Source organism: Acinonyx jubatus, chromosome B3, assembly GCF_027475565.1.
Source record: "Acinonyx jubatus isolate Ajub_Pintada_27869175 chromosome B3, VMU_Ajub_asm_v1.0, whole genome shotgun sequence".
Taxonomy (NCBI): Eukaryota; Metazoa; Chordata; class Mammalia; order Carnivora; family Felidae; genus Acinonyx; species Acinonyx jubatus.
In genome coordinates this window covers 118,046,370-118,069,567 of record NC_069386.1, presented here as the reverse complement: position 1 = coordinate 118,069,567, position 23,198 = coordinate 118,046,370, and the positions used below count along the sequence as shown (strand labels likewise).

The window sequence follows — 23,198 nt, the reverse complement described above, 5'->3', positions numbered from 1 at the left end:
ATTCTACATCCTAAATCCTCCTCATATCTGCTCCCCACTCGCCATCCCCATTCCAGGCTTCTTTCTACCTCCTGACCCTACATGACCATCCTCCATCTCAGCCATCGAAGGGATCTTTCTAAAACACAAATCTGATCCAGTTACTTACTCCTCATTACCCTCAGGAGAGAGCTCAAGCTCCTTCATGTGTCAAGCGAGGGTGCCTGTGACTTGGCCCCATGTGTTGTGGTCTTTGCTCCCGTCCATCCAACCCTACACTCCATGTTCCTGCAACCCTGAGCCTCTCATATCCCACACTTACCTGGCCACATGCCTTTGCCCCTGCTGTTTCCTTGGCTTGCTCTCCCCCTCTGCATTCAGCTCAGGCATCACCACCTACAGGAAGGCCTCCGTGGTTCTCATCGCTTCCAGGCTGGGGAGGTGTCCCTTTGCTCTGGGCTCCCATAGAACTCTGAGCTTATCCTGGCCCCCACTGTGCTGTATTGCTGTATTCTGTCCTCAGTTTCTGCCCCCTCCACTAAACTGGGAGTTCCATGAGAGCAGAAATCTGTGTCTTGTTGATTTTTTAAATTGTTTTTAATGTTTATTTATTTTTGAGAGAGAGAGAGAGAGAGAGAGAGAGAGAGAGAGAGACCATAAGGGCAGAGAGAGAGGGAGACAGAATCCAAAGCAGGCTTCAGGTTCCATGCTGTCAGCCCAGAGCCTGATGCAGGCTCAAACTCACGAACCATGAGATCATGACCTGAGCTGAAGTCGGACACTTAACCAACTGAGCCACCCGGGCACCCCTGTGACTTGGCGATTTTGTGTGTGTTCTGTACCTTTGCCGAGTTTGCAGCCACCCGGAGTGCTCAATAAATGTGTGCTAAAGGGAGGCCTGATCCACAGAGCTGGTGACCTGGGCAAGACTCCTGACTCCCAGCCTGGTGCTCTTTTGACTTCACTCCAGATGCCCCCCAAGGCCAGGGTATGATCAAACACATTCCCCTATGAACAAACCCACATAGTGGGAGCCATGCTCACTCAAAGCATCACACCAGCCCCGCCAACCACCGGGTGAAGGCTCTGAACAACAGCTGCCAGAGGCAATGGCTTCACCTGCCAAGATGATTCACTCAGCTCTGGTGACTGGGGGCACAGGTGGGTGGGCAATTGCTCAGTGCACTCAGCATCTACAGGAAATGGTGGGGAGTGGTAGGGCGGTAAGCCAAGCCCCATCCTGAGGTTCCGGAACTGAGAAGACGTAGAGATCCCAGCACCTTGCGGCATCCACAGGCCAGGAAGCTCAAGTTCAGAGAAGAGGAGTAAGTCGGCCTTGGTCCCTGGTCAGATGGTGGCAGGACCAATCCGAATACCACTGCTTCCTGGAACACCTTCTAGAAGCAGGGGACATGTTCTTTATGAACTGAAAGCTTGATGCAGTTGCCATTGCCGGGCATCAGAACCTCCCGGGGTGGGTGGGGGCCGGTGGGGGAGGGCGGGTGGACGGGGGGGGGGGGGGGGGGGGGGGGGGGGAGGGCGGGAATCTATCTGAACCAACTTCTCTGTCTCCACACATCTCAGCAAGACAAAGCATTCCTGTGACCTTGGCCCTCCCAGCCCCCCTGTCCTCAGTAAGAACCTTTTCCTGCGTTAAGAGAACCCATAAAACAATAGGCTGCTGAGGCATAGGGCTGGTTTATATGAGCAGAATAGGGAAGGGCCATTCTCTCAGAAAGCAGTGGAGAACAGCCGTTTCCACTGCTAAGAAAAGACAGCATTGTGTTTGGAACAAAGCCTGAAAAAGCCGGCTGGGCAGGGTGACACCCATTTCTGTATGGTCCTGCTAAGGAAGGAGTGAACACTGTTACTGCGAAAGCGAGGCCAGGAGACGTAGGAAAAAGCACCTTGGCCAGGACGGAAAGTCTAACGTTGAAGAGAAAAGGGCTGATGATTGCCGGGAAATCCTTTTGCTGGAGAAGAGCTATTTGAAGAATGATGGCTTTTGTTGAAATATGTCTATTTCAGGCCTGTTTCATATTTATGGTTTGGTGAGGTTTAGTTTCCCACTAGGCAATCAGTCAATTTTCTTGCCCAGTTGACATTTGATTCAAAAGATGAGAAAGGGAGAGGAATAGTGGCCCCCACAAGGCTCTCCCCACCTCTAAAAGACTGGTAAGAAGCAGAAGATATCTGGGAAGGGAAATCAATTTTCTCAAAAAGAGTTAATAATTCTTTAACAATAGCAGTGTAATATGCCTTGATTACACCGGGGCAAAAGAAAAAAAAATCAAAACAAAACAAAACACCAAAAGACAAGAGATCCTGCAAAATGACTATCTACAACTAAATGAAAATGCAGTTGTTGCAAAGAATATTCATGAACAGGGCTGTTCTAAAAGTCCCGAGTTGGCCAAAGTAGAAGAACATTTCAAGTGCCATCATCCCATTAAAGCCTTGAAAGTCATTTGTCTTTCATCATGAAGGTGAAAAACAAGGTCTTTGGCTTAATTATTCTCCACCAGTGCAGTTCAGTTTAATCTGTATGCCGGGTGTGCAGCTAAAACACAGATTTCAGCCAATTTCTTTCAGGCATAAGGCACAGATAACAGACAAATCGCTGAGCAGAACGGCGACCTCTATTTCGTGGGTACTGAACTCCCACTAATAAAAATCCCACCCAGGTGACACGGCCAGATGAATTCACAGCCAGGGATACCTGGCCTGGAGGACGGAAGGGTTTCACCATGAGTGATTTATGTAATGAAATGGAAGCAATAAAATTTGAGAGATGGGGAAGGGAAGGCTTCGCAACTCCCAGGCAGGTGGAGGTGTGGGTGGGGGTGGGGTGGAGGTGGAGAGCTCCCCCCCACCCAAATTCTCAGACCAGGGCGGCTGAGAACTCCAGCCAGCTACGGTGATGAATAGCTTATCTGATTCTCCCTTCAAAAACTATAAAGGAACCGGCCTATTGACAAGCTCCGCAGCTTAATTAATTGGGAAGTCCCTTAGGGTGTGAATGCTGGCAGCCGGGAGGATCTCAATACCTGGAAATAACTGGTTTGGAAATGTTTGCTGACTCAGATTGCAACCTTGCCTTACACAGAGGCAAGTACCACACACGTTACTTAATAGCTCATGGCATGCAGCTCCCTCCAGAAAGTTTGAGATAGGTTTGGGAAAAAACGTGCGTTTAGACCCCTCATAGGTATTCTCAGAGAGAATCATTGCCAGTCAGGGCTGGAAGGGACTTTGCAGATCATCCAGACTTGCAGAGAGCATCGGAATACCCTGGAGGGCTTGTTACATCCCAGATTTCTGGACTGCGCCCTCTAGAGCATCCGCTTCAGTAGTCTCAGGGTGACACCCAAGACCTTGCCCTTCTAAGGTGCTCCCACATGCTGCTGCCACTGCTCTGCAGACCCCGCTTTGGTATACACCAAAGTAAACCAGTGGATTTCAGATCTGTTTCAGCAGCAGGAGTCTATTGTTCAAATGATACCACAATATACTAAACAGATAAAGGTGGTACGTTATTAAGGGGCTCCCATGGTATCACAGCCTTATTAGAGCCATAGGCGTGCTGTGATTGGTTTAAACCTTCAACTCAGAGGTTATAGAGAACAGTTTCTGACAGCCTCAGGATCCAAATTATTCCCATCTCGTGTTTTCCCCATACACAGTAGTTACAAATGGTGTGTGTGTGTGTGTGTGTGTGTGTGTGTGTGTGTGTGTGTGTGAATACGTACATATGTCTATAACATTTTATCAGCTTGCCCTGCACTCTCAGGATGTCTATCAGTTAAAGAAAAGTAGCAGAAAAGGCTTTATTCTGAAGTCTACCCAAAATAGATGACCTGGCCATAGGCATCACCCTGGAAGTGCTCCCCAAGGTGTTAGATTTGATAACTAATAGGTAGGAGCATGTGTGTGGATCTTGCTTTAAAAAAAAAACACAGAATAAAATTATACTTGAAACATGACTTAGCCTCTCTGAGCCTCAGTTGTCTCACAACTAGTAGCGTTCATAACACCTACCTGTATGGTTATTAAACAGATCAAGAGATAATGTCTACAAACACAGTTTGCAAACTATAAAGTGCATTGCTCGCATGAGTCTTCTATCCTGAACCCAGATGTCCTCAGTCCTTCAAAGACCTGGGCCAGTTTAGATGGTACCAAAGGTTTCAACCAATGGCTGAAAGCTAGAAACACCTGCTGGCCCCACCCAGACCAGCTGAATCAGAATCTCTGGGCTCCACATCAATATTTTTTTAAACACTCTCCAGAGGACTCTAATGAGTAGCCAGGATTACTCCATATTTCCTCCTGAGTTCCATACAAAATCCTGCCAGATTGCTCTCATTGCTTCTGGATGGCCACTAGCAATAAAAAGGAAAGAGGAGAAAATGTCCCTAACCAGATCCTGACTTTTTCATTACCGCTGGCTTAAAAGGGGGTTTTAATCACTATAGCTACTAATTCTGGAGCCCTGATACATGCCGGGTGATTTACATGATTATGCCTTTGAATCCTCTCCATACTTATGTGATGTAGATATTATTCTTCCCCGTTTTAAAAACAGCTTTATTGAGATAAAATTCACACATACTAGACAATTCGCCCTCTTAAAGTACACAACTCAGTGGCTTTTAGTATATTCACAAAGTTGTGCGACTATCACCACAATAAATTTTAGAGCATTTTCACTACCTCCAAAAGAAAGCCCACGCCCCTTAGTGGACCCCTCCACCTCTCCCATCTGCCCTAGCCCCAGTCACCAGGGAAGTGGTTCTCCTTCCCGTCTCTATGAATTTGCCTTTTCTAGATATTTCATATCAATGGAATCCTGCAGTATGTCCTCCTTTGTAAATGGCTTCTTTCATGAAACATGTTTTCAAGGTTCATCCATGTTGTAGTCAAGTATCAGCATTTCATTCCTTTTTATGGCCAAATAATATTCCACTGTATACATATATCATATTTCATTTACCCATTCATCAATCGATAGACATTTGGGTTGTTTCCACTTTTGAGATATTATGAATAATACTGCTGTGAGCATTCGTGTACAAGTTTTTGCATGGACATGTGCTCCTTTCTATTGGGTATATGTCTGGGAGTGGAATTAGCCTTTGGAGGACTGTTTTCTAAACTGGTTGCACCATTTTAGATTTCCACCAGGAGTGTATGAGGATTACAACTTCTCCACATTGTCACCAATACTTATTATTTTTCTTTTCTATAACAGTCATCCTAGTGGGTATCTCAGTGGTTTTGATTTGCGTTTCTTTGATGGCTACTGATGTTGAGCATCTTTCCATATGCTTTTTAGCCATTCATAGATCTTCTCTGGAGAAATGTGCATTGCCCATTTTTATTATTGACTTGTAATAGCTCTTTATATATTCTATGAGTCCCTTATCAGATCTATAATGTGCAAAAATTTGCTGTCATTCTGTGGGCTGTATTTTGACTTTGTGTCCTTTGAAGCACAGAAGTTTTTAATTTTGATGATGTCAAATTTATCTACTTTTTATTTTGTGGCTTGTGGTTTTAGTGTCCTATCTAAGAAATCATTGCTCATGAAGATTATCAGCTGCTTTCTTCTAAGAGTTTTATAATATTAGCTCTTATATCAAGTTTTGGATCCATTTTGAGTTAATTTTTGTATATGGTGTGAGACAGGGGGTCTGTTTCCCTCATTTTCACAAGGGAGGAAACAGAAGCTTAAATGTCTAGTAAACCCTTCAGAGCCAAAGTGTTCCAATGGAGCACTCCTGCTTTGCCACATGCTTCCAAAGAGCCCAAGTTTTTTATTGGCTGGGGGAGGGACAGGAAGGAGGCCATGGAAGTAAACTCTGCAGGAGCTTCCCACCCAGAACATGCACAGGCACTGTGCTTAGCAAAGGGGAACCCTGCAGCCACAGCCATGGAGCAAAGCACAACGGGCCCCAGCCTCAAGGGGTTGCTAAACCCAGACGAGGCCCGCAACTTGACTCCCAGCACCTCTACAGCCGGCCAGAATCTGCCTGTAAGCCCCACGTCTCAGAGCTCCAACATCAGGTCAAGTTGTCTTCTGCCTTGGGGCACAGAAAGGAGAGAGGCTTGGCTGGTGCCAGAGTGGCTCAGCCAGTGGAGCTCACCAGTGAGATGACCCGGTTTCCCAACTCTGAGTCCATGCCGGGGACCTGGGGACACCAAAGGGAGATGGCCAGCATTGACAGAAGAGGCCACTTTGTATGGCTGCTAAAAAACTGATGGTTCACAGGAATCTAGCAATGACCTTAACACCACAGGAAACAAGATAAGGGGTCACACAAAGCAGCTTAGGGGAAAACAGAGGGTTGAAGGGCAATGGTAACTAAAATTTGGCTGCACGCACAACCAGAAACAGGTCTGCTGGCTTCCCTGAAACCCGGATCGAAGGCACAACACACTGGAAAGGCCAATGCTGTCAGAATTTGCAGTGTGATTCACAACACACAAACTCAGCCCCTAGAAAAGGCAATTTACCATCATATCATGCTGGAGTCAAGGTCATCTTTTTACACAGTGCCTCACTTAATCTTCATGATGCAACTCGATGAGTGTCAGTTTCCTCCTTTGATAGATGAGGAAACTGACGCTCAGAAAGATAGCTGACTTACTTGTCCACGGTCATGGTGGGAGTGAGCAAAGAAGAACCCAGATTTTGAACCCAGAAGCTTGAACCCCAGTCCAGAGCTCTTCCCAGGCCCCAGACATACCCCCTCTGGTTAGGAAGCTAGGTTGATGCCCTGCACCCCTGACACCTGGGGTCTCTAGACATTCAGGCCACTCACCGCCTCCACGGGCAAAATACCCTCAAGGGAATGAAAGCCCAAGGAGCGGTGTTGGAATCAACTGTAAAAACTAACTTCAATAACTGTCACGTTGGAAAAGTGAACCACATTCATGTCTCACATTTGTTGTGTATCTCATTGAGTGCCAGGCATTATGCAAGACCTTTTGCCTGCATTAGTTCATTTAACCATCCCATCAGCCCTAAGAGGTACGAATATTATCCCCATCTTAAGACAGAGAATCTAAGAAGGCAGCACAGGACTCCCTGAACTTTGTAGAGGCGTCTGATTTCCAAGAACACACAGATCCAGCCATGTCCCCACCACCATGTCTCTAAGGGGCCCTGTCCTCGAACGAGTGGATGTGACCAGCCTCTGATGTTAAATAAGAGTGTCACAAGGCTTGTGAAGGCTCGGGGGTACCACATCAAGTAAGACTCAGTAACACGGGGGCCAAGGTTAAATACACCTAGAGCTGCCTTTAGTGATCACTCACTCTCCCTCAAATTAAACTATTAAAGGAAATTTAAAAAAGCTAACAGCTTTTGAAAATGCGCTAAGAAAGTGACGGAACTAAAGTGGAAACTCAGTCTTTCAAAGATGAGCTGGGAGATTCTGTTCCAAGAAGGGACAGATTGGATCTCTCTGCCAAACAAGTATGAGACAGAAAAAGTGTCTGAGTCAGGGGGAAGAAGGCCAATGCTATTTCAAAGAGTCACAAATTAAAAACCAATTATGCAAAGCTTGCTAAAAAATGTCAGTGGGCTGCCTTTATGTTTTAAATCACTAAAAACACAAGCATGCTTACGCCAACATTTACCCAGCACATCAGATGATTTGGGGCAACTTTGTATGCTCAGGCTAAACATGGGCGAACATTTTGGTGAACAAACTCTGGGGCGACCACCCGTGGCTGAGAATGAGCACACCTTCCACGACCACCCTACAGTCCACGGACTCCAACTCACAGTTCATCAAAGGAAGGGGCTCCTGGGTGGCTCAGTCGGTTGAGCGTCCGACTTCAGCTCAGGTCATGATCTCAAGGTCTGTGGGTTCGAGCCCCGTGTCGGGCGAGGTGCTGACAGCTCAGAGCCTGGAGACTGCTTCGATCCTGTGTCTCTCTCTTTCTCTGCCCCTCCCCTGCTCTCACTTTGTCTCACTCTGTCTCTCAACAATAAATAAATGTAAAAAAAAAAAAATTCTTAACACAGTTCATCAAAGGTGAAAAACCCTAAATGTTCTTTAGGGCCCCCGGAGAAGCTGAAAAATGACCAGTGTGAAAGTCACAAATGCCTAAGCCTCTTCTGCTCTGAAGATGACAAGGACACAGACCCAGTCAGCATGGAATCTGTGCTGGAAAGGCAGTCCGTGACGGGATATGCACTCTGATTCCTCCAGGTGAAGCCCTCGGAATGCTCCCTGAAAAGGATTGGCAGAGCTTGAGGAGAGGTATTAAACAGTGAAAATCAGGTTCCCAAATGCAGCCCAGGAATCTCTGAGCCTACAAAATATACAGATTCCCTGGACTCCGCCCTCAGTTTCTGAGTGCATGGGCCCCGGGGGTGGGGTCTAGAAATCTGTATTTATAAAAAGTTTTCCATGCGGTTTTGATGATTAACCGAGTTTGTGGAATAGTTGGTTTGATGTTCATTGTATTTTTTTCTTTTCTGCCTGAAGTTGCTTGAGTTCAGAAATAGAAAAACAAATGGACGACACTCAGAGATAAGAATTAGGAGATGCAGAAATCAAGGGACAGAAAGTTTAAGTGACTTGCAAAGTTGGCATAGCTGATTAGTGTTTAAACCAACAAGCATGTATCAAACATACAGTCTGGGGGCACCTGGGTGGCTCCGTCGGTTAAACGTCTGACTTCGGCTTGGGTCATGATCTCACGGTTTGGGAGTTTGAGCCCCATGTCGGGCTCTGTGCTGACAGCTCAGAGCCTGGAGCCTGCTTTGGATTCTGTGTCTCCCTCTCTCTGTGCCCCTCCCCCACTTGCTCTCTCTCTCTCTCTCTCTCTCTCTCAAAAATAGTGAATAAACATTAAAAAAATCAAAAAAAACCATACAATCTGTGCAAGGCATACTGCACAGTCTGGTGGAAATAAAAGGAAACATAAGATGTCTTCTCTGTCTTTGGGACCTAAACACAGGACACGCACGCAAAAGCAGGCTGTGTGTGAGGCAACAGGGAGTGGTGGGGACTGCAGCAAGCTAAAGGCTATGTGCAAATACAGTGAGCACTTGCTACTCAGCTCCAGCTTCTCGGTGCATATAAGGGTGTGGGCCTAGAGTGGCCAGATATTCTGGTTTTTTTAAAGGAGCCAGAAAGTCCACATTTCCTGGCTTTTAAATATAGCAACTCATTCAATTCAAAAAAAAAAAAAAAAAAGCCAGAAAGAAAACCGCACTGTTAGGGGCCAAACGAGATTCATCTGTAGGCTGACTCCTGCCCATGGAATGACACTTTGCAGACTCTTTCCTAAAAGGTTATCCAATCCAACCTCCCTTGAACTTGAGTCCTCTCTAGAGCCCTACAAAGGCAAAGAGGGTAAGGGATCCCATCTGGCAGGTGGTTAAGTGAGTGCTTGGTGTGTGTGTGTGTGTGTGTGTGTGTGTGTGTGTGTGCACGTGCGCGTGCACAAGGGTGGGGTTTCTGGCCTCCCTGCCTTCCCTACTAAAGATGCATTCCAGGTGCAGAGGCAGGGTGTGGCCACAGCAGCGCACTCAGAGATGCCCTGGGACGGGCCAAGATCTTCAGGCCAGTAGGGTCTGGTGGGTTGAAGAGTTTGGCTGGGAGGGGCTACAGAATGGAAAGTAAAAGAAGGAAAACTCTGGAGAAAGCTAGAGAGCACACTGTCTTGAAAAGGAACATAGGAAAGGAAAGGCGAGGAAGAAGCATCGGTTCTAAACATCCCATAACCCAGAAGGCAACATCCCCAGATCCCCCAGCCAGACATCAGAAGGAGCCCTCTGGCCACTCTCCATCTGCTTGCTCCGCTGAGTTTCTCTTCACAATACTCACCACTACCTGACCTTTTGGATTATATATGACTTTGCTTATGTGCATTTCCGGATGCCCCCCACTATGCTATACAGCTCCAAGAGAAGGGGCTTTGTTTATGGTTCAGTTCCTAGTGCCTGGCACATAGTAGTTGCTTAGCAAATATCTGCTCAACAAATGGACGGCAGCAGCCAAGCCCTTGGCACCGAAACAGTTTAACTTTTAAGTGTCAACCACATAATAATAACAACCTCGGCACAAAGCACTTTATCATTTACAAAACCTGTCCTTTAACTTAATTCCTCCAATTTTCTTTTACCAAACTGCGTCGTGTGTTTGGCCATGGCCAAGAGAACGTGGCCTCTGCAAGGTGGATTGCCTGAGAGCCAGCTCAGACAGAACCATCTGCACAGAGCAGCTAGGCCAGCCCTCTCCCCCCCGGGGGCTGGGAGACGATGCGGCTGCAGAAGTGCGGGGCTCAGCAATAATTGGGCCATGTCATCAAAATGATCGAGTGTTCCGGGGCCAGGTTCATCCGGCCTCCCCAGCCCGACAGTGTGCTGATTAGAAGTGTGTAAGGAAGAGAGCTGGTGGGGGGCAACACGGCTCTGGCTCTAACGTCAGACTGCTGGGGCTAATTTCCCAGCTGCATGCATGACCTTGGACCTCACTGAGTCTCGCCAACCTCATCCATATTTCGGGCATAAACCGCAAAAGTAACAGTAATTACTTCAAAGGGTTCTTGTGCAGGTTTGATGAGATACTTCGCAAAAAGCGCCCAGAACTGTGCCTGGTGCACGTCTCAGTGCAACCGGGACGGTGCCCTGTCAGCAGCAGTGTCACTACCACGTAACCACGTGACCCTGAATGACTTGACCTCCCCCCACCCCCACCTCCCGCACCTCAAATTCCTCTTCTTTAACCCGGTGGTCGGGATGGGGTAAGGAGGAATAAACAAGATCGTGTACGTTCAGCACTTAGCACAGGGCCTGGTGCATCTTAAATGCTTAATAATGGTGAGCTAGTATCTTATTATTAGCCAAGAAACTTCTACCAGTCTAAAATGCCAATGTGAGAATCCACCAAAGACAGTTTGCCATATGCAAATAAATCTGCGGGACCAAAGGTTCTCCAGCTGCGACTTTCTCTCCCCACCTGCTTTGTTCTCTAGTTGCTCTAAGAATGGCCCTCCCCCAACCTTCGGTCTGACCTAGGAAGCGTTTGGAGGTCAGTTCCCAGTGCAGGGCTGACCTCGCTCCGCGCCAGCTCAGTCTGCTCTGTTCCATCTGCCTCTTCGCCCCCACGATGCTGCAGTCTGACAGCGGGGGAGGGGACATGCAAATATGCCCTAAAAACGGCTTGTTATTTTCACGGCCGGGGTGGTGCGCGTTTGTGGATGCCTGTGATGCCTGTGAAGACCGCACGTCACTGTCAGGTACGGGGCATATGCCACCAATCTGGGGGAGGCTGTGAAATGTAAAAATACCCAACCCAAATAAAGCCCTTTTCCAAAGGAAAAGGAAAAGTTCCTCCAGCGCCCTTTGCAGAAAGGGAAGGGGCGGTAACACGGCCTTGGGGCAAATCCCCGCTGGGCCAGCCCCTGAACCAAGCCACCTGGCTCTTCATTGGTCCCCCGGCCTCAGCGCCCCAGTGAAACGGCTCAGCTGCTGGTTTTAAATGGCACTTATACTGTGGAACGACCCAGAAACGGATGCTTTCAAGTTATGAGACTGGGAAAGTGAATAGCAAAAGACCAAAGACAAGGGCCCCCCATAAAGAAAACAGAACCTAAATAAGCCAGGAAGTGCTATTAACAGCACTGCTGATTTACAAAATCGACTCAGAAGAATATAATTACCGTCAACTTTCATCTGGTACTTAACAGTGTTTAATGGGCACCTACAATGCACCAAATGCAGGTGTCTCCGGTGCAAATGTCCACAGCGGGGGGCCAAGCAGTTAAGGTAAATGAAGGCAGCTGGTGGTAACAAAAGCAAAACCAACAGTGTAAACAAAATCAAGAACAATAGGGAGGTGTGGGGGTCTGTGGCAAACGGAGGGGAGGAGAGGGGAGGAGAGGGGAGGGGAGGGGAGGGGTGAGGCAGGGCTTTCCATTCCATGTAGCTGTTGCCATGCCAGAACGGGGTACAGTGTGACCAGATCTCCCAATTTTTTAATCAAAGATTAAAATCCAAATTTTCAAGTGAAATGTTGGTTCAAGTTTCTTTTAAAACACTGCACGGGCCAAATAAAACACCTCCGAGAGCCAGATACAGCCCGCAAATGGCCAGTTTGCCCCCGCTGACCAAGCCCCCAGCAGCCCCTCTTTGCAATTTTTATGGTACTCGTGGGGATGGCGGGGGGAGCAGAGCAGTAGCTGTATAAGAAACCCAAGGCAGTACCCAGACACCTTTCCCCACTCAAGAATCCCCCTCTCCGGAAAGGCCAGCCCTCAGCTCCAGGCTACAGGATGGAATCACATCCAGGGGCCCCTCTGCTTACGAATGAGCACCTATGCTTAGCAGCTTCCGTGCCCACCCCACCCTGCCCCTACCCCCTCTCCACCTCCCGCCACCCGCTCTTTCTCGCTTCCAGGTTGGCAGCCATTCTGTCCAATTTCTCTGCAGAAATGGCACAGGCTGGGGACCTCACTGGGGCAGGTCTTTGGACAAACTGCCAGCCCTGGGGAAGTGGCTGGGGGCGTGCACAGCACTGATGCTCACCCACGCTGGGGACTTCTGCTTCTCACCAGTCCCCAGGGAAATGCTGCTCTTCTGCAAGGAAAGGCTCATGGGAGCTGCAGCCTCAAGGGACCTGGGGAGGGAGTGCTTCACACGCGGGTCCTCTGCAAACACCATTTAAGGTGCATGATGCTGAGTGACCGAGGCCATGCCCATCTCTGGCAGCTGCTTTGGGAAGGGCCACCATACCACCCTTCCCCAAGTGCCTATGTTCAACTCCAGCCTAGGGCCAAGAGGAGTAGAGACGATGATGTGACCGACAACAATAATTTTTAAAGCTAATCCACGATTGGCATTCTCGTGTGTCCTTTTCAAAGCATGTGCCTGTTTCCACGATCTCCCCTGACCCTCCCAACATCCCAGAGAGATTGCCAATATATTATTATTTATTATTGTTATTATCAATCGCCCTTCCTTTGCCCCTGCAACAAACAGACGCAGGTTCGGCATCCTGCCCTGGCCCAGAGCTTCCCAAATTTTAACATGTCCGTGAATCCTCCGGGGCGGGGGCAGGAAGCTTGTTTTAAACACAGATTCTGATGTAGCAGTTCTGGAGTGGGGCCTGAGATGCTGCATCTCTAACAAGCTGCAGGGGGACACAGGACATACTGGTCCTCAGAGCCCACACCGAACAGCAATGCTTCGGTCACTCAGCGAATGTTGGGGCTAGACCTGGGGCTCTGGCCCAGGCACCCTACCCTTGGATTCTGCCTGGGGGATTACAAGGCTCGCTCACCTCACTTTTCACGGGTTGGGGCCTCTTGCCCAGTTTCACCTCCAGAAAGTGCAAAGGGGCGATCATGGCCCCAATGTTGCGGATGTCGGCGTACTTCAGCTCCTCCGCTGTCAGGGCCGAGCTGGGGAGTCCGGTCAGGGGGCCGAGCCCCGGCAGAGAGCCCGCAGTCACGGAAGGGTCTGGAATCTGCCCAGGCATCATAGCAGGAGGAGCGGCAGCCCAGCCTGGAGTGGGTTCGAGAAGATCAGGACACGTGCTGTCAGCCAGGTGAGAGGTCCCATGAGGGGCTTAAGCCCCCATCCCTTGCCAGGCCCTCTTCCTTTCTTTCACTAATGTTCCTCTAAACCCCTTCCCCACCCAGTCATTCCTCCTGCCCTTAAGTTCATTCTGTCACATAGGGAAACGCTGATCAGTTAACTCCCAGCAACATTATTTTTGGCACTGAAGGCAATGCTTAACCCAGACATAGGTCACACTGATTCAGTATATGCTATGTGCTCGGCACTGCGGTAATCCCATGAGACACAGTCAGACCCATTACGCAGAGGCAGAAGCCAAGGCTGAGAAAGATAACTTGCTCAAGACCGTACACAGTTAAAACTGGGGTAGCTGGGATTTAAACCGCAGCATGCTGCCTCCAAGGAAAATGGACTATAACGGTGAGATTTCAAGCACCTTCGCACCTGTTTGAGAGGGAGCTATTTTTGGTCTGGCACGGTGCCTCCCCTCAAATCACACATCCCATTCTGCACACTTGTTAAGACACCCTGAATATGAAATGAAGCAAATCAGAGCTAAAGGTAAGTGTGTGTGTGAGTGTGTGCGTGTGGCATCTATGAGGAAGATACTGAGGCAAAGAGATGAAATTCATTAGCGTGTGCTTTCCCAGTGGCACCCGGGACCAGAAAAGTCCTCCCTGGTCTCTTCGTTCTCAAAGCAAACACATATTGTGGCTCTGCCAGGAAGAAAGATTCAGGCATGAAAGAAAGACATAACTTAGGTCAATACCAAGGGAATTCTTATTTCTTCCTTCTCTCTGCTGGGAGAAGGTTGCGAGTAAGAAACGGTCACTTCAGGGTGTGGATGGCAGTGAAGAAAGTATGTCTGCCAAAAAAGTCAGACCCATCTGGTCCCCCATAGGGCTCGTATCCATCCATCCATCCATCCATCCATCCACCCATCCAATTGTTGACCACCTAGGAGCCAGGAGGCACTGAGAATATGCAGATCAAATGTGCACAGCCTTATAAATCACAAATCTGCTCCTAGACTCCAGGAAGAACCTCTCCCCCTTCCCAACCTCTGCATAGGGCTGTAAAATCAAAACCTCGACTGTCCTGGAAATCCTGGGGGAGCTTTGACCTATCTTTCCATCTCCATCAGTCTCTTCCCATGAAGAAGGAGGTATTTCTCGAGACGGGAGATGTGACATCCACTGCACGCACTTCTCTGTTGGCCACAATTCTCACGTGGCCACGCTGCCTTGGGCTCTCTGCCTCCCGCAAGAGTGGCCCTCGGGGATAACCCACGATCCCTTGTTCCCGTTCAGGTTGCCGGGTCTAAACTGTGGGAGAGGGGGTCACCAGGGAGCCCCTTCTGGCCACAAGTGCACCCCACATTCTCCAACTCTGTTTTGCTTTCAAGGTGAAATTTGGTTCCCTATCCAACCCCGTGTCTCTTTCTCAATAGGTTCTGCACTCTGAAGGGGAAAAGCATGTGAGGGATTTGTACCCTCTAACCACAAAGGCTTTCACTGGACATCACTTTCTTTAAAGCGGACAGGGGACCTACCATTTTGCCCTCGGCACACCAGCCACATCTGCCTATAAGGCCGATTGTACAGAGTTCCCTGCCTAGCACCCAAGTTCACATTTGGTGCCCCAGGCCCTACATCTGTGTTCCACCCGCTCTGCCTCCCACACCCTCCCACACCGGGGGGCCCTCAGCCCTGCCTTCCCATCCCACACCTTTCTGCCCTCCTTAGCACCTAGGGTCCCCCAGGCCATCTCAGAAAAGGATCTGAGACTCATTCGCATCAAGTTATAGTCTTAGAGCTGGAAGAGGCCCTGTGCTTATCTAAACCACATCCTCATTTTGCAGATGAGGAAATTAAGGCTCAGAGAAGTTAAACAACTTGCCCAAGGTCACACAGGGGAAAAGCCAGGGCTGGACTCCTGGTCCCTGGGTTTTAGAACCAAAGCTTTCTCACCCCGTCCTTTCTGTTTCCCCTCCTGGCATTCAAGAGAGATTAATGCAGAAGGAATGACATTTGAATGGTGGGTTTTGAGACACTAGCCCCTAGTGGAGGATTGCTCTCTTGCATAGAAGACCCTCTATTCTGCCGTTTTCAGTGCAGATCCAGGTTTAGGAAGCTCCCTGAACACCCTCCTGGGTGAGATCCCAGACATGGACATGGCCCCTCAGACATCTTGCTTGTGGTGTGTCAGTGTACTGTGACCTTCCCTAAACCTGAGCCGGACTGAAGTCACCCTCGCCCCCGCCCCCAGAGGCAGGTCTGCAATGCAGAGAAGGTGGCAGCTTCCTACCCCAGGAGGCAGCTCTGGGGTGGAGTGGATCAGCTTGCATGTCTCCCGGGGCCTCCTCCAGGGAAAATACAAAAGCGGCCAACGAAAGGACTCATTCCTATGCGGCAAAAATGATGCCTGGGCCCAGCCATGTGGACACCTCACAGGCAGAGGGGAGTGATTTCAGGCCACTGGAGCCAGCCTGACAAAAGAAACTCACATCTCCTTTTCAGGAGAGGAGCAGACCTTACAAAATCCCCTCTGCCAGACCTGAACTGATGCCACAAGGAGTCAGTGGCTCCTAAAAGGATGCTTGATTACAGAAAGGCTAATCAACAAATACTTACTGAATTAATAAATAAATGAAAATGAATGAATGAACAAATGATTAAAAAAAAAATTCACGGCGGGGCAAACTTCCGTGAGTGGGGTAAGGATCTGTCTCTGGGAGTTGAGATGTTCGTTATCCACCTCCAGATTATTTGTTCCCACAGTAGACCCCAAGAAAAATACTCCAGAGGCTTCTGTATGTTTCCCTGCCTAAGCCATCTCGGGAAGAGACGCAAGCCAGACCCCACTCTATTCTGGGAATGATAGTCTCTGCTTGCAGCTTCTGTTTATTTTCATACAGATGGTATAAATGAGACACTAACAAATGATCCCAAAATATAATGGATTCTTTGCTACTGTGGAACCCCCTCGGAGGAGCAACCACCCCCTGGGAGCAGCAGCCCCATAAATTCTTGCCATTCCTGCTCCCCTGTGAACCCATCCCAGTGACAAGCCTCACTCTGAGGCTCAGACACCAGGCTTTCCTCTGCAGAAGCAAACATCCCCCCTCTCTCTCCCCCCCCAACAAGGGTGCCCCTAAATGCTCAGATACAAACCACAAAGTCCTTAACACATGCCATTCCTAGGAGACAATCACAACAGCTGACATTCACCAGCATGAAATCATCCTACAGGGCTCTGGGGGTGGGGGTGGGGGTCGCAGGAGCAGGAGGGGCTCCCTTTCAGAATCGAGTCTTCACTAACTGGAAAGAGCCGGCTGACGATCCAAGGTTGAAAGGCAGCTTTGGCGATTTGAAAAATAAAACAATTCGATGTGATTTAGGGATCTATAAAAATGGGGGGGGGGGGCAGTGGCAAGGAACCAGCAACAGCCAGGAGGAATTTACCCACTTCAAGGAAGACATAGGAAAGATGACAAGAGGTGAAATCATCTCCCAAACTGCTTGTTCCATACGGAAACAATTTAGGAGGAAAAGGAGAACTATGCACTCAAAGCTTTGGGGGAAGAACCCAGAGTTTTTTTCCCTTCAGGGCCCCGGAGGTCGGAAAGGAAGATAAACACCCTCCAAGTGTCTGTTAGTAACTGGGATGCATAAATAAAGAGCAGGCTCTACATGTCTGCAGAAGACCAAAACGGGAAAATGGGGCTTGACCTCAAAAGACAGGGCCTAGAATCCCAAATGATTTTGGCAATTTGGGACATTGACCAGGAACAACTTGGAAACTAGCCAATAAAGAAAAGCTGGGTAATGCACAGATCGGGGATGAGACTGGCAAGGGAGGCATGAATAAGACAGAACGTGTCCAGGAAGTCACAGTAGACCCTAAGCTGCTACGGAGCCTAAGATCTGGGGAGGTGTGAGGCAGCTCCCTTAAAAGTGGGCTTGGAAGAAATAGGGACCCGATGGGTCCAAGAGGCAAGAACCTAAAGCAAAGATCTGACGGCTGTACCCCCCTGTTCTGACTTACTCAGGGTCTTGTAGGAGCACAGGGTGGGGCGTTGCCTTGTACAAGCCCAAGAAAAGCCACAACACACTTCAATTCCAGAAAATGGGCCCTGTTGGAAGATGCTAACATGGAGGGTCATTTCAGCCAAAAGAACGAAAAGCAGAGGTAACCTAAGTTTTCCTCTCTTGTCTTCTTCTCTTGTTTCCTATATGTAAATGTGTAAGATATCATTGATTTAATGGAAACATCTACAAGTAAATAATAGTCTTGCTTTGAAGGGTCATGCTCATAATGGGCTATTCTTGTTAAAAAGTGTCCAATCATCCTCATCTTTGTCCAGAATGGCAAAGACAGATGAAAGGCGGTAGGGGGTAAGTTAAGAAAAAGTTAGGATCTGCACCGTGGACTCTCTGTCCACAGAAATAAAAGTTTAAGGGAGGCTCTAAAGTCCCTGGGCCTCTTTGAGAAGGGCAGCCCCCCTCCAGGCAAACAGCTGGCCTGGGCTGGCATCGGGAGCCTGGGATGGGCACACAATGAGTGCAGAGGACCCGAGGCTGCAAGGCTCAGCACCGAGAGAAAGTGGAGATGAGTGGGGGCAGGCCAAGGAGCAAGGGAGCTCAGGGGTCAGGCCCCAGGAACCCCAGTGGGGTTAGAAGTCAAGAGCAGGTAGCCAGCACCTGAGAATCAGCAAGAGGGGGTGAGAGGTCTTGGGAGCCAGAGCCTGGGAAGATTCCCAGGAGGAAAATGTGGAGGACAGAAGTTCACGGCCAGGAAGGGGAGGGAGGTTGCAGATGGAAAGGTTCCAGGCCAGTGGTCACAAAACGTAGTACTGACTATCGTGAATCTCGGAGAGTTAAATACTAGACCTGTGCTGGGAGCTAAGGAATCATCTGGAATGATCTGTCTCCTGGAATCTGAAACGAGGTGGGTAAATCAGCTTCCAAAAGATAAGCCGATCCAGAAGGCAAGGAACGAAAGGATGGAGAAATCTCTAAGACTAAGAATGGGGTGGCCGCACAAGTGTCTCCGCACAACTGTCTCAGCTCTGCAGGCAGGAGAGCGAGGCACGTTCGGAAGAGGAACTTGGGAGCACATGTGAGAGCGAATCCCAGGTCTGCCCCTTACTAGCTGTGTGACTCTGGGAGAGTTCCCTAACCCACATCTTGCTTTCCTCAGCTGTAAAGTGGGAATAACAAATAACGCTATTTCGCCTGTAAGGCGGAGGAGAGGATTAAATTAGTTAATACTTGGAAAGTACCTGGAACAACGCCTGCACCTAGTGAGCGTGAAGTCAGCGTAGCCATGAAGGCCTTCCTTCCTGGAGGAACCCTAGTGTTGGGTGACCCGTCGACATCCCTTCCGCACATTTCCCACCTAGCGCTGATCTCCCTTTCCTAGGGCTGTGAAAAAGATTCTTCCCCAGAGGATTCTCTGCTGTCCCACTTTCCAGCTGTAAACTCCAAGGGGCAAGACCATCCTGCATCCAGGCCGTTACTGCAACAGAGAAACAGAGGAGGGCAGATCAATGCTGGGTACAGAGGGGTAGAGATGAGGCAGAATACATGGCTCTCTGCCTTGGCTTCTCCTAAAGTTTCCTCCGGAGGCCAGAACACAGCTGCCTAGATCACTGGCAAAGCACGACCAGTGTGTTCCCCCCAGAAGCAGAGGGCCAGCATCTTCTGTGTCCTTCAATCTATGGTATCCCTACGCTGCTTAGAAAGGGACAGACCTTAGATCCTCACAAGAAGAGAATGAGGGGAGGCAGCGATCAGAGGAAGCCAGCGGCATGGCACACACTAGCATGAGCGATCCTCGCAAGGCCACCCGGGCCCATAGAGGAAACCGGAACCTCTCCCCGCAGGAAAGGTTCTTCCCTGGAGACCACAGAAATGCTTCCGACGAGGCCCCGCCTGTAAACACAGCTTTCTCCCCTGCCTAATGTAGGTGCTCAATAAATACACGGTAAGGCATTTCTGCCAAGATCCTTATCCCAAACAGCAAAGAGCTGGGAAGGTACTACCACTGGACAAGCCTTCTATCCTCTCTTCCCGCCTCACCCCATGTGCGTTCATTGGTGTCGGTAGTTCATAGTATGATACGTAACACAGACACGCACATGGCGGGTGACAAATTCTTGGCCCTTAAAAAAAATGCCACTGGCCAACTAAAGTTTTGGAAATGGAGCTCCACAAATGGAATCCTATGGGCTGCAGCAAGAAAACAGACAAAAACAAAAAAAACCAACAACAACAAAAACCCAGAATGGGGGGCTCTCGCTGGGCCTCCCACAGCTGGCAAATGAGTGTAAAGAAACACAGACTGAAAATTCCAACCTTGGGTCGCTAAGGCATTTGTCTCTGCGGAGCTTCGAGAGGCCAAACCACACACACACACACACACACACACACACACACACACACGAGTGCACACACGCACATACACACACACACACACACACACACACACACAGGCACACAGAGCTTGGCAGCCCGTAAGTTCCAGAGCTGGTAACACAAGCCACGGAACCGACTGCCAAGACAAGCAACAGAACGAGCCAGGCCCAGTTTCATTGGCCACCATACGCTGCATATGGCCCGGGACGCAGCCAAAACAGTGTTCTCACCCTCCTCAAAGGCATAGGAGACCCTCTGTTTTCAAACACACCTCCACAGAGCCTTAATTAAAGGAAAATGGAAAAATAATGTGCCTGCTGCTCTCCCCCTGCCTATATAGGTATGCACACACACACACCCGTACACACTCACTCTATTTTTCTCTTCCTCTCCTTTCGGTTTCAAACATAATTCATTCACATGGAAAAAAGCAAACTGCATCCTGCAGCAGAAAAGCAGAAAAGAATGTAGCTTGCCCTCAGCCCTGGCTCTGGCTGCTCAAGTTGAGCTGGGGCAGAATGAATACTGAGCAGGCCAACCTGGAATGGCACCGGCCCCTCTCTTCCAGGGCCGAGCTGGAAACGGAGACACGGGGGAGAGAGGCAGCCCACTGCAACACCAGCAGCCCCACGACAAACAAACGAGCCCCAGAGAGCCCAGCCCTTCGAACCCTGGCAAGGATTCTGCAGGTTGGAAAAGATGCCCACAGGTCTTGCAAACAGGTGGGGCAGAAAACAGACCCTGGGCTGCGAGGCATTGAGTGAGTAGAGAGATCCTTGTCCAAATCCTGCCTTAGTGGACCCTGTTGGCACCTATCAACACATCTCCTTGGAGGTGGCTGCCACCAACCTAGGAGGAAAGTCAGAGGCCCCAACGCCCGTGCCTTCCAACAGCCCTTCAAATCTCACAGCACCCAGCTCTTCAGGAAGATTCTGGAGCTGCTGGTAGCTCTGAACCAAGGCCAAAGAAGAAGAGGAACAGAAGAGTCTTTCAGAAATCTGTCCCCCCTGTTTTAAACAAGGCAAAACCTTCACCAGCCAGAGGCACGAGAATAGATCTTGCTTCTCCTCCCCGGTCCTCAGGTTTATATAAAGCCAGAGCCATGCTCACTCACACCTGATACCTGGTTAAACTCTCCCCTAGAAACCTGCAAAGGAAGATAAGGCATCCATCCAAGCTGCAGCCAGATTTGCTGGAAAGATGAAAGCAATGGGAGGTGTTTTTAAAAACCCTCAGGGGAGGGAGGTGGGGGGGCAGGGAGGGAGATGATTTGGGAACACAGTTCAGAGCAAGGGCTTAAAGGACAAGCAGGCATCGAATCATGCTTTAACGCTCCAGGTCGGATGCTCCTCAACCTAAGACCCTGAGGACAGACCACCAAGATTTAGACCTGAGTACACACACCCACACGGTCTGCAAGCCCTTTTTGGAGAGACCTGAGCACATCTGCCCTGAGCACATGTGCTCAGGTCATAGAACCAGGCCCCGGACGCCAGTCGGGAGAGCCTTACACTGAGCAAGGGTCAGGCAACTTTGTAACGGGAGCTGACCCAAGGGGTCAGTTGAGTTCCTCTTCCACCAACCTCTATCTCCAATCGCTAGGATGGCCCATCCATCCCTGCAGAAAAGCCAAGGACTCCCACCTTCCCAGCCCCTCCCACTAAGCCTGGGTCTCTCCACCCCGGGGTCCGGGGATCCAGGCCCTGTGGCCCAATCCCTCAACCTCCTTTGAGGGGCGGGGCAGAAGAGAGTCTTCTGGGCTGGGCAGGAGAGGAGGGGCAGGTTACCTAGCAGACTTGCCTCCTTATGTAACCTGGCTTGGGAGCCAGGGGCAGCCCAAAGGGGCCCCGGGCCGCCCCCAGGCTCGCTCCCCACCCAGAACCCGGGAGCAGTGGCCCCGAGAGAACCCTCTTCATTGGATCGAGAGCCCCAGCCCCTGTCCAGGCCCTCAGAGAGCCGCGCTTCCCCCCAGGGAGCGGGGTGGGGGCCGGCACGACTTGCCAGCAGGTCCCTGTCATCCCTCCACCACCAGCACCCTGCACCTCCCTGGCCTTTCGGCCTCCATCTGCACCCCCACCTCCCGTCTCCCCCGGGCACTTCTCTCCCCACTCACCCGCGTTCCCCGCCGCCCGAGGGGAGCACCTCCCGGCAAACGCACCGGGAAGGAGCGCGCGGGAGGGAGGCGGAGGCAGCGCCCAGGCTGCCCCGGGAGCGGACGGAGCCTCCCGTCCCAGGGCGGGAACCAACAAGGCGGCCGCCGGCTCCCCGGCGCCGGGCGGGAGGGGCCCGTGCTGCAGCACCCCCCGCCGGGACCGCTGGCGGGCCCGGGGCCGCGGGAGCCTCCCCGCCCCGGCCCGCGCGTGGGGGCGGCCGTCCCAGGTGCCCGCGGCCGGCGCGCCCCTCCCGCCCCGCCCCGCCCGGCCCGGCGCCCCCGGCGCGCGCCCTCGCACCCACCGTGCACTAGCCGCGGGCGGAGGCGGCGCCCCCGGGGCCGGGGCCCGGCTGCAGGCGCCGTGCCCACGCAGCGCCGCTGCCGCCCGGCCGCCGAGCTCCGCCCGGTGCCCAGGCCCGTCCCGGCCCGGGAGCCGCCGCGGCGCCAGCCCCGCCGCCGCTGCAGCGTCCGCCGCCGCCAGCGCCCCCCGTCGCGGCCGCCGAGCGTCCCTCCCGCAGGCTGTGGCGGGCGGCGGGACGGGTTGCATCAGCCCCGGCTATATAGCGGCCCCTGGGCGGCGGGGAGGGGTCGGGAATGCGGAACCCGCCGAGCTGCCAGCTCCAGACGTCAGAGGGGGACGGAGAGGAAGGGAAGGAGGGGACAGGGAGGAGGGGGTGTGGATCCGGCGCCTCACACCCACTGACCTTCACCTCCCCCGCCGCCCCGGGCGCCCTCCTCCCGCCGCTCCTCGCGCTCCTCTCCCCGCGGGGGCAGCGGCGGCCCGGGCTCCCGCGCGTCCCCCGGCGCCCACCCCGCGGGGAAGCAGGACGCGGCGGGCGGTTATGTAAGAGCATCCCCGTGCACAGCCGCTTCCACCCCGCGACCCACGCCGCCGCTCGGGAGAGGGAAGCGAGAAGGCGCCGCGGCGGGACCGGCCCCCAAGCTCCTGGAGGCACCCGCAGCCTGCGTGGAACCATCTTCCTCGGTCCTCAGCGCTTTTCCCCAGACCCACGGGGGGTTTCAGCACGTTTTCATCCTTGGACACTGCACGACTGGGGGCGTGAGGGAAGGATCTCGCGAGCCGCTTTTATTTTGCGGTGAAGGA

The 23,198-nt window shown here is 51.2% G+C and overlaps 1 protein-coding gene across 2 annotated transcripts in view; it reads right to left on the bottom strand.

The window, feature by feature from the left end:
- Nucleotides 1-22,621, bottom strand: part of JDP2 (Jun dimerization protein 2) — a 37,471-nt gene extending 14,850 nt beyond the window's left edge. The window contains exons 1-2 of one of the 2 annotated variants that reach the window (XM_053224737.1): nt 22,396-22,621; nt 13,284-13,507 (exon numbers count right to left, since the gene is read on the bottom strand). In XM_053224737.1, the coding sequence (XP_053080712.1) occupies nt 13,284-13,484 (201 nt within the window). In that variant the 5' untranslated portion in view covers nt 13,485-13,507; nt 22,396-22,621. Of the gene's footprint in view, nt 1-13,283; nt 13,508-22,054; nt 22,290-22,395 lie in introns of those variants that run through there. The other variant, XM_027066187.2, reaches the window with a different exon arrangement.
- Nucleotides 22,622-23,198: the final 577 nt, after the last annotated feature.